This window comes from Liolophura sinensis, chromosome 7, assembly GCF_032854445.1.
Source record: "Liolophura sinensis isolate JHLJ2023 chromosome 7, CUHK_Ljap_v2, whole genome shotgun sequence".
NCBI lineage: Eukaryota > Metazoa > Mollusca > Polyplacophora > Chitonida > Chitonidae > Liolophura > Liolophura sinensis.
The window spans coordinates 3,084,255-3,096,417 of record NC_088301.1 but is presented as its reverse complement, the minus strand read 5'-3'; the positions used below and the strand labels follow the sequence as shown (position 1 = coordinate 3,096,417).

The window sequence follows — 12,163 nt, the reverse complement described above, 5'->3', positions numbered from 1 at the left end:
GCTGTCAGACCTTCCAACTTACGGCCGGAGAGGAAGCCAGCATGAGCAGGACTTGAACTCACAGCGACCGCATTAGTGAGAGGCTCCTGGGTCATTACGCTGCGCTAGTGCGCTAACTGACTGAGCCAAACTGTGGTTACATTGAGGGTGATGTACTTCTGGTGTGTCAAGAACTGTGGTTACCTTGAGGGTAATGTAGATCTGGTGTGTTAAGAACTGTGGTTACCTTGAAGGTGAAGCAGTTCTGGTGGGTTGAGAACTGCGGTTATCTTGAGGGTGATGTAGTTCTGGTGGGTTGAGAACTGTGGTTACCTTGAAGCTGATGTAGCTCTGGCGGGTTGAGAACTGTGGTTACCTTGAGGGTAATGTAGTTCTGGCGGGTTGAGAACTGTGGTTACCTTGAAGCTGATGTAGTTCTGGTGGGTTGGAGACTGTGGTTACCTTAAGGATGATGTACATGTAGTTCTGGTGGGTTGGAGACTGTGGTTACCTTGAGGGTGATGTAGTTCAGGTGGGTTGGAGATTGTGGTTACCTTGAAGGTGATGTAGTTCTGGTGGGTTGGAGACTGTGGTTACTCTGGGGGTGATGTAGTTCTCGGGTTAGGATGTAAGTATGAAAAAAAAAGTAAACTAAGAACTGCATTTTTCCCTGGTTATTTTTTTATCTCTAAAGCTACATAAACATGTACGCTATGCAAAATAAAAAATAACAAATCACTCACAGCATGCCCAAATCTGCGCATACATATGTACACCATTCAACTCTAAAAGGAGGTCCCCATACTACTGGCTCGGTTTTCTCTCACTGCTCTCTTTGGATGTTAGCAAAAAGTCTTCTGGCCTGTAAAACACAAAGAGCATAACATATTACTACAAATAAGACAATGAAATAATACACAACCAAATTCCTGAATATAAACTACGGTGATAAAGCAAGAGCAAATTCTCCACACTACATGATAAAGGTAATACATAATAAAGGTAATACCTTAGATACGGCACCGAGTCTTGACAAAACACAAGGGATTTCTCCAATTTTGTACCTTATACCGGGAATATCAAGAAATCTTCAATGTCGAATACTGCGAAATGCTGGGTGGTATGTGAAATTTTGGAAATTGTATTTTTACAATATAAAACTGCACGCCAGCCAGACAAAAATCTGAAGTCATGATCAAAGAATCCATTTCAATGCAAACCATGTTTTCAAAGCTGTGGGAGGAAGGCCATAGCCAAACGGTAATGCTCCTTGCTTTTCAATTTGAAGGGCACACAGGGTACAGGTTCAACCCTGGCCTTGGACTGGTGATTTGTACTATCCCGGCTCTTAGTGTTCATCCAGCCACAACAAAAAATCTGCCTACCATTGTAAATTAAATATAAAAAAGTCCTGAGTATGGTGTTAAACGACAATTTAATGATTTAATAAAACAAGATCGCATTTTTCATTTCAGCATCATATGCAAACAGAGTTGAGTACTGACCAATCAAAGAGCTTTGGGAAATCTTTGATCTCCTGCTCAGTAAACTCGCCCAGTCTCTTGGGTATGATCTGAACCTGGCGGATTTGATCTGACACATTCTTCAATACATCAGTCCGGTATATCCTGAAACCAAATGTACAAGGTATACATGTACATATTTACATTTAAAATATTGCCTGTCATTGTGCTCATGCAAAATGACACATTTTACAGAGATGCATCAGTATAGATATTTGTTGTTCCGACAGTTTTAAAACAGTGTAAAATCCATACATGTAATAACAAGTTTAATGTTCACTTTTAATCTCAAAAAAAGACAGCATTCCAGATTCCTGTTGAAAGTGTAAAGCCCCTGAATTGAGGTTTTGCCTGAGACTAGTGAACTGAACAAATCTGTTGACACACATGATCTCCTACTCCTAACTAAAGATGTGTATGATGCTTGCAGCTTCACTATATGTAGTATGCCTCCCCGAGACTTCTTCTGAAATACATACAGGTCGGTAATTAATAAGTTCTGGCAAAAGAGAAGATACACGACTAAAGAGTAACATGCACTGTAGATGTATTTTACACCTGAAACACTCATCTGTACACTCAAACTTACATCTTCAGGGTAAAGATGAAGGCGTCTCATCATATTTCCTCTTAGAAGGTTTCCTTTAATTCTTGCATAGATTTCTTTGTACATGATCTGGTGAAAGAAGACATTAAACAAATATATAATGCAGGGATATTTAATACAGACACACTAAATATATCTATGGTTGATGCTCTACATGACACAGAAGTGATAGCACAGTGATATAAGCTTGGTCCAATGACCTTGTGAGTTCAAATCCCCATTCCACTGACACAGTTGCAGGTTCTGGTTAGGAGGTTTATCCTCATTATGGGTGATGGTTTATCCTCATTATGGGTGGTGGTTTATCCTCATGATGGGTGGTGGTTTATCCTCATTATGGGTGGTGGTTTATCCTCATGATGGGTGGTGGTTTCTCCCAGGCTCTGCATAGTTTCCTTCACCTACAAAGCTTACCATTGTTGAACCAATGAAATTCCCTTATTTCCAGCAGAAGTTCTGCCTTCTGACCATCTACTGTGTTCCTACATTCGCATGGACATCCACTCATGAAGTAGTTGTTTGCTTAACATGTGTAGACACTGTCCACAATCTAAACCACCATTACAAGTACTTGGCATGCTTCATACGTGTACAAGAGGATGTTCTGCAAGTGTGACTTTGTCACATCTGAATGTCAATGGACAGACTAATGGCTAATCCTGCCAGTAACTGCCTTCTACTTTTTCAAATTGTTAACAGACACCACCTAAAGATACTAGACAGGATGCTTTCACAAAGCCAAACCATTTATAAGACATACTGCATAGGGAGTAAAACCAAAACCCCTGATAAATGGTCACATGCAACTGGTGAAATACATCCTCATGTCAATTTATCTCAGTCAGGGTTTTGTTTTAACTGTTCTTGTGAATGCATAAATTACACGCCCCCAGAACCATGGCTTAAGCAGAATTACGTAAAAAAAAATGCAGTGATGTTAATTACACTTTAATAGTCGTCTTTTGGCCAGAGCCTATCTCTGCATGTATCATTTGTTGGGCCTTAAGCAAACGAAGGCATTTATATGGTCATTTGAATAATCTTACAAAGGACTTTACTGAGGCATTTGCAGTCTTACAAAGGCTTTTACATGACCATTTCCACAGTCTTACAAAGGCTTTTACATGACCATTTCCAAAGTCTTACAAAGGCATTCATAGAGCCATGTACAGAGCCATTTGCAAAGCCTTACAAATTTATTTACAGGGTCATCTGCTGAGTCTTGCAATAATTTATTGACTTACTTATTTCATTGTTATGTAAATGCCATACATAAGTATTTTTCACTTTTTTTAAGATGCCAGGCTGTTTTATTTGTGGAAGAAACCAGAGTGACAGGGATACACCACCGACATTTGGCAAATCCCTGCCGACCTTCACTAATTTTGCCATACAGATAAGCATACCATCTTGGTGGTAGACATGTATCTTTCAGCAAACATTAGACCGTGTTGTTCACTGCTTATTGTTTACGTACCATGGCCCACAGGTAGTCAGAGAGCAGTCAGGAATGCAAATATGCCCTGTCTAATCCCAGGATTGAACCTGAACGGCATCTGTTCTAGTGACTGAAAGACAATTCCCTTTGACCACTCTGCCATAGCCTGTTCCTCATGTCCATTAACAATTACTTGTCCAATAACATGGCCTTCATATATGGCCAGTGGTTTTTCTTTGAGGGCATCTATTTTCCTCCATGCTTAAAACAAAAATAAACACGTGGGTAAAGTAGAAAGGTGAAGTACCTTAGTCTTGTCAATTTCGTGTAGCCTCCAGGCTGAGGTCTGAGAGAATCCTCCTGGGTACCTTTAACCAAAAATGAGACCGTGAATTCCTAAAAATTGTCCTCACCTGAATTGATGCATGATGTACATTTTGAGCATATTAACATGTATGTATGGTGGGCAGTTGTTTCTTCACCAGTAGTATTTTATTTCTGAAAAGCCTTGTAGTTTGAAAATTCTTTGGTCATCCTGGGACATTAAAACTCCACTGTAAGGATTTCTTCCAAAGATTTCTCACCAATGAGAAATACAAGTATATTGTACAAGACAGGATAAGGGGAGACAACTTGTACATCTTTAGCATGCTAAAACCCCTCTTTATGAGCAAAATTCAACATTTTGCCTTGTGTACATGTAGGCCGAAATAGTGAACATATTTACTGTTTTTTTTGATAATCATTCCATATTTTTCTTAGAGATCATTCAAGTTAAAACTCTCAAAAGTTCAAAAATTTGGGAAACGTTGATAATCTTTTATTAACGTATTTAAAACTATAAAATGGTACCGAAAATTTCCGAGTAATTTTTTAGTTTAAAGATTAAGCTACATGCGTGCAAAATTTGAAAGCATTATATTGAAAAAATTTAAAGTAAGTAAATGGAAAAACAAAAAGCATATAGCAAATGGCAAGGTCTTTTGTGATGAAATTCTTTGTTAACATTTCTACAATTTAATTTTAAACAAGAACTCTGCAGTCAGAATATCAATAGATAAACCTAAATGAACTTTTATTAAATTTACCATTCCCTGTCCAGGAAAGCATAGATTTGTGTTTTATCTGGAGAGTTACGCAAAAAAGCCTGTTTCAGCATGTTGATTATCTCCCTCCTGTATGTCACCCTAGTGCCTGAGGTGACGATTTAAGGCTGTGTTTTGTTAACGTGTACGTAAGTTGCCAATGCTGCCCTGGCAGAGGTCTGCACAAGCATTGATGAGATGGTTACAGACAAATGTTAGCAGGAGAGTATGAACATTTAGCAGAGATGTGCATTCAGAGCAGGTCATCCACTTCAGTGAGTTCATTCATCAAGTTAACAACAAGTAATAGTTACAATGTATACCTTTTGTAAAATTTAAAACATTTATAATCTAAGTTTCTTTTTCAACTTTAAGTAAGAGGAATGTGAAATACACGTAAAAAACAAAATGTTACCCCAGAGATCTTGTACATGTAACAAGGTATCCTTACAGAAGAGTATGACAACATATGGGTCTTTTTGATACCTTGCAAATTTAAATTGTCTCAGTAAACTCAGGCCAATCTTTTCCCTGTATTAGGACTGAAAGGTTATTAGCTAAGTAACCATTTCTTATGATTTAGCGTTTAGCATGATTATTTCCTGAGATACGCAGTTAAGAATTTAAAGATTCTCATGTAAAGTATTTAATCAAATATGCAGATATTCACTTATATAAAGAACAAAAAAACCATTTACTAAACAGATATGTCATGTTAGAATCTGACTCTGATGCATAAAATGATATAAACAATTAAAGCCACACATCTCAACACCTCATAACTTTGTGGCATTTTTACCTAGTACAGAGATCTTGGAAGGTGGAGAAAAAGTAAAAATGACAAAGTTCAAATGAAAGAGTAAGAAAACTTAGTCATTAATGTGGCCTTTAATATCTCTTTTGATGTTTCTTTAAAGAGAAACAAAGATATTTAGAAATAATTTTTGTATGGTGGGTATTTGGGGCCACCTTTTGGTAGATATTGTATAGTGGGTATTTCGGACCACCTTTTGGTACATATTGTATGGTGGGTATTTGGGACCACCTTTTGGTAGATATTGTATAGTGGGTATTTGAGACCACCTTTTGGTACATATTGTATGGTGGGTATTTGGGACCACCTTTTGGTAGATATTGTATAGTGGGTATTTGGGACCACCATTTGGTACATATTGTATGATGGGTATTTGGGACCACCTTTGGTACATATTGTACGGTGGGTATTTTGGACCACCTTTTCGTACATATTGTATGGTGGGTATTTTGGACCACCTTTTGGTACATACAGTCGATGCGTAATATTATGTTATAAATGATGATATAACACATGTTTAATAAACATATCTGCAGCAGAATTTGTTCTTCTCAGCTTATAAATGTTTTCGATTTGGATTCTGATCATATTTTCACTTTTAATATATCCATAAATATGACCATAATTCAGATTAAAAGCATATGTTTGGATATCAATAACAAATTTACATTCCGATATATTTATTAGACATGCATCACATCCTTTTGTAGAACATTATTATGCAATGGTGATAAATAGCAATGTGGTCCCAAATATCCACCACACAAAAATATTTTCAAATACCCATTTTTCCTGAAAAACAAATCAAAAAGCACATTAAACCATATTTGCAAAACAAGTGTTGCTCTTTCATCCAATTTTTATGTTTTCTTCCCCTTTAAGAGATAAAATGAATGCAGGTTTAAAGTAAAGCAGGACAGACACATATAAAATGAAAAGTTGTGGTCACAGATTTCTGTTAATTTACAACACTGAACAATGTTGTCTAGTGAACACTGAACAGTCAACTGCGGTAGAGTTCTGCTATGTAGTTTGCTGAGACAGGTTACATCTCAGCTGATACAAAAAAGATGTGGAATCCAATAACATGCTGTTTGAAAATATAATCGTCCATTCATACTGATCATTTGTTTGGAGTTCAACATCATTTTCAACAATACAATGTTGATTAGTCTTAATATAATGGTGTCCCAATGTAGCAGATTGGAAAATGTCTGTAATTATGGTGCTGCCCCAGTGGAATGCCAGGACACCACACATGACACTCTAACCAGTAACATTATACTACCGCCTCCATCCAGCCACTCTACCAACGCACCCTTTCAGCCACTCTACCATCGCACCCATTCAGCCACTCTGCCGCCGCACCCATTCAGCCACTCTACCGCCGCACCCATTCAGACACTCTACCGCCGCAACCATTCAGACACTCTACCGCCGCACCCATTCAGATGACCTTCAGATTACTATATATGTCTCACCAAAAACAGGTCCAATATTTTCTTGCTCATACATGTCATAGCTTTCAGCAGGTTTAATGATGTGAAAAGTCTGAAGTCATCAGAGCTTTTGACGTTTGAGGTCAGGGCAGGACTTGATGCTTGTAGTCAAAGCTTGACGTTTGTAGTTGGAGTTTGACGTCTGGAGTCAGGGCTAGACATTTGAAGTCAGGACTAGACATCTGTCCTCAGAGCTTCATGTTTGTAGCCAGAGCTTGACGTTTGTAGCCAGAGCTTGACATTTGTAGCCAGAGTTTGACATTTGTAGCCAGAGCTTGACGTTTGTAGCCAGAGCTTGACGTTTGTAGCCAGAGCTTGACGTTTGTACTCAGGATTTGACATTTGTAGCCAGAGCTTGACGTTTGTAGCCAGAGCTTGACATTTGTAGCCAGAGTTTGACATTTGTAGCCAGAGCTTGACGTTTGTAGCCAGAGCTTGACGTTTGTACTCAGGATTTGACATTTGTAGCCAGAGCTTGACGTTTGTAGCCAGAGCTTGATATTTGCCGATACTTACTGAGTATGATGGAAATACTTCCACCTTCTCCAGTGATCTCCTTCCATGGCAATGTGTTTAGTATTGAACACTACCACATGGTCCCCAACGTCACCTGTACAGACAAAGTAAAATCACTAGTTAGAAATAAAGAAAACTCTGAAGAACATGCCTTTATACATACGTCAGAGGTTGCACAATCAAATCTGGGTATTCTACATAAACTGGTTTCATAGAGGTTAGCGATGTATTAACAGAGAAAGGAAAATGTTCATCAAAGGCAGCAGATCCTTGCTATGGGACATGTACACCACATAAACACAGGTTGGGGATTATAATACACAGATTAATGACATGATATGTACACAGACACGTTATACCTTTTTTAGTGTGTCTGAACATTGATATTACAGATCAACCGGTAGTTCAATTAAATTAAATGTCAAACTGGAGACTTTCTCCTAATAACTTTAAGAATATTTTCTGATAATCATAATTTGGTATCGCTGCTCTTTGCTTACAATGATTCTATCCTGCATCAGCTAATCTAACTGACTGGTTTGAGGAGAAAAACAGAGCAAGAAGGCTTCTCCATCACTTATTTGTGCCATGTCCTTTCTCATCAAAATGAGTATCAGCTCATCATCATGAATCGGCTGATGGCACACTTCAACAAAGAACGCAAGGATGTAATTCGAAAGTGCCATTTCCAGGTTGCCAAAGGTCTACGTGTTGTCTCTGTAGTTGCAAACTGTCTTGCACCCCATTTCGTACCCACATGTTGAGTGCACTAGTACTCGGTGGTAACAGATTTGGCACAAACTTCCTGCTCTCTGTTCCTTCCAAAGACAGTGGTTAAATTAGCCAATGTGCGATAAAATGATCATAAACACAGGGCAGCTAGATGCAAATTTCTAAGAAGTCACTTTGTTGATTTTTTTTAACAGAAAACTGGCTTGGAATTTCCTTCATTAAACACTGACATTGTCAATATCTCATGACATTTAATTTAAGTGAACCAGCTGAAGGGTAATTTATGATGGGTTTAGTAAAGTTTACTAATAAGACATCAGGGTGCAGCAAACTGGATCAATGGTGACACAGAGCAGCTTTTAAACATGGCTGGTTAGTGTCACATGACACCCCTGGAAATTTCCTACAGACCTCAAAACCTTTCTTATCCCAACAGTGATTAACACTACAGCCTTACTGAGAGGGTGGTAGATAGGTTTGTGAACTCCCATCAGGTACTTGACCAAGACGTCTCCAGATCTGTGCGGACATTGGTGAGCTGCGTCATATATCCACCATGTCCGGGCGAATGTGGCCCATTGCTGCAAACAGGATACACAACAATAAAATGTCAAAAAATAACAAGAACAAAAACAAAAGAAACAAAAAAAAACACACACACAAAAAGTGCACTTAAAGTACTAGTTTTGTCTTCAGGTGTGCTGCTCGGTTTTAAAACTTACAAAGGGTTTTGTATGATGCCTGCAAACACTATGCTAGACTGTGAAGTCATTCAAGCAGAACAGCAAGTATCATACAGTCAAGGCTTGCTTGCTAGAGGTCCATCGTACTCAGTACCCCTGTAGTGGTTGAAGAGCTAGTATCATACAGTTGGGGCTTGCTTACATGTGCATTCACCCCTGTAGTGGTTGAAGAGCTAGTATCATACAATCAGGCCTTGCTTACATGTGCATTCACCCCTGTAGTGGTTGAAGAGCTAGTATCATACAATCAGGCCTTGCTTACATGTACCCCTGTAGTGGTTGAAGAGCTAGTATCATACAATCAGGCCTTGTTTACATGTACCCCTGTAGTGGTTGAAGAGCTAGTATCATACAATCAGGCCTTGCTTACATGTACCCCTGTAGTGGTTGAAGAGCTAATATCATACAATCAGGCCTTGCTTACATGTACCCCTGTAGTGGTTGAAGAGCTAGTATCATACAATCAGGCCTTGCTTACATGTACCATACAATCAGGCCTTGCTTACATGTACCCCTGAAGTGGTTGAAGAGCTAGTATCATATAATCAGGCCTTGCTTACATGTACCCCTGTAGTGGTTGAAGAGCTAGTATCATATAATCAGTCGTCGTCATATGACTGAAAAATTGTTGAGTACGACGTTAAACCCCAAGCACTCACTCACTCATACAATCAGGCCTTGCTTACAGGTACCCCTGTAGTGGTTGAAGAGCTAGTATCATACAATCAGGCCTTGCTTACATGTACCCCTGAAGTGGTTGAAGAGCTAGTATCTTTTGTTTTCCATTCTTTAATCCACAGGTCTGTCCAGTTTAGGTAATTTTTATCAGTTCATCCAGATGAACTGGGTGATGGACTCAGTGTTATACTGAATGTCAGAATATTAAAGCAGCACACCGAGTTCATCAAGATGGACTAGATTTTTAGAATTACAGTCAGAAAGCCCTTTTGCCAGAACACCATCTACCTAAACACCCTCTATATATAATGCATGTTCAAGCTAAAGGCATGGGCTTCCATGTATGTCCGTGATTATATTGTATTCTATATATATATATATATATATATATATATATATATATATATATGGCCCATAAAAGTTGTTAAATGTTGGTATTGCATAATACACATTTTAAAATTATTTCAGGACTTAAAAGTTTGTAACAAAGACATTTCTGACAAATATTACACAGTTAGGGCTACTGATAGTTGTCAAATACTCCCAAAAATACCTAGGCTTACAGGGACGCGTACATGTCACTGATTGACCAGTGTTGTTGTTGTAGACCGTCAACTGCACACACACTGGATCCCTGACGTTTAGGTAGAGGGTGTTCAGCCAGAGGGCGTTTTGACCTGATCCAGCTTTCATTTTCAATTGATGAAAATACTCAGGTCTTGACAGCAAGAGAAAGTGATTTATCAGGATAATATAACAATATGATACCAATAAAGGTATTTTCTTTTTATTAATGTTTTGAAAATTGATCCGTGGGGATTACTGTTACGATGTCAAACATTACACTATAGCCAACGAACAGCAGTGGATTATTTGATTTGGTGAACGAGGGTCATTGACAGCGCGGGGTTTTAGCAGTCTGGCACAGGAGTTCTTATCTACCAGTAGCTAAATCTTCATCAACTCATACAATATGCCTAGCCCCGATGTGCTCTAACTGCTTTTTTAAACTGCCATAAATTATGTGTAGAGAGACTAGGCCTACATGTAGGTTAGACTACGAGTAGATTAGATCTCCTGTGCTCTGTCTGGTACTTTTTGGAGCGTGTGAACAGCTATCATCCAGGCCTAAGCAGGCAGCAAGCTCATAGTCCTCATAGAAAATCACATTTCATCATCTGTGTGATGACTTGCTTGCGATGGCCTTACCAAGTCACCAATTTCCGTGACGACATCATGATAACAAAATACATTTGCGAGATACAACACACTTACTAAAACTCGGTTGTGGGCCATAGCAAACGCGTTGGGATCCCAGTTCCCTCTTGAGTAGACACATTCAATTACATAATTTACCCGCAGAATTAATGTTAAGTTACGCTTCAAACTTATCTCAGTCTCATTAACGAACACCGCATGCACATCTACATTAAAGACTGTCAGTCAAGGGAGACTAATCTGCAGAAGTCTCACGCATCCTCCATGTGTGGCACAGAGACAGTGCGTAGACTTAACCTTAGCCTAATTGATTAGACGTTGTACATGTGCCTACTATAACGATACACCTTGTAACGTCTAGTTAATTAGGCTAGCCTGCCGTTAGACCTACGGCCCGATGTACCTATGGATATGTATGCGTTTATGTATGTATGTATAACAATTTTTCAGTCATATGACGACGAGGCGTACATATAGGCCTATTGTCTTTTCCTGTGTCAATGCGAGTCCATGTTGCGAAAATGCTGTCGCATCTGAAGTATATCATGCCTCTTGCATGATACCGGCCCTGAAGGTAGAGCGTCCGCTTCGGGAGCGGTAGATTCAGGACCAATCCTGGGTCTCACCAAAGACCTTAATGGAGGGAGTTGTGACTTAGCGTAACTATACGGGATAGTGCAACGACTGGTTGACCGTATCAGTGTAATGGCTCTGGTGGGCCGGCTTACTCAGTGAAGCAGCACTAAATAAAAGAGCGGTGGAAATCCTGTTACGATATGCAATCGGTTCCATATTAAGTTCAGATTTTAAGATTAGCCTGTAATGAGAATATGTTAACAAATCCGTGCTGCAAGAAGGAGACACATTACATGCACTCTAAGAACTCCTTCGTTGTCATAGCACGTTAAACCCCAAGCAAGCACTTACACTCTTGCATGGCACCGAGAGTTGTTTGGTCACAGCGTGATCGTAACGGTTGAAGAATTTAGGCCTACACATATTCCTCGATACCGGTAACTAAAACTGTTTTTTAAATGCGTTTCGGTTTTGTGTGTGGAAAGCTTTAGTTTCTATGACTGACCGAAATACAAGGTATCGGGAAGTGCATATGGATGGCTTTCAACGTACACAGAAAAAGTCGTGTATTTTACTCCTCTCTTTGATTCACGTTACCGTTACTATAAAGACAGTACGTTCTCAGGTCAAGGGAGATAACAAGGGTATTGGAACTGGGGAAGAGCACCCAAAAGTAGCGACTGGTGACCGTCTTCGAGACCGCCAACGTGGAATACTAGTACGTCCCATTGGGAATACTTTTCAACAACTCCTCT

The 12,163-nt window shown here is 39.2% G+C and overlaps 1 protein-coding gene across 1 annotated transcript; it reads right to left on the bottom strand.

The window, feature by feature from the left end:
* Positions 1 to 659: 659 nt before the first annotated feature.
* Positions 660 to 11,039, bottom strand: LOC135471773 (large ribosomal subunit protein uL13m-like). The gene is given in 8 exon segments (XM_064751107.1): positions 660 to 841; positions 1,485 to 1,594; positions 1,596 to 1,607; positions 2,092 to 2,178; positions 3,855 to 3,915; positions 7,462 to 7,555; positions 8,651 to 8,774; positions 10,890 to 11,039. Coding segments are annotated over 8 exon segments (567 nt in total). The 5' UTR covers positions 10,911 to 11,039; the 3' UTR covers positions 660 to 783.
* Between the last annotated feature and the right edge of the window lie 1,124 nt (positions 11,040 to 12,163).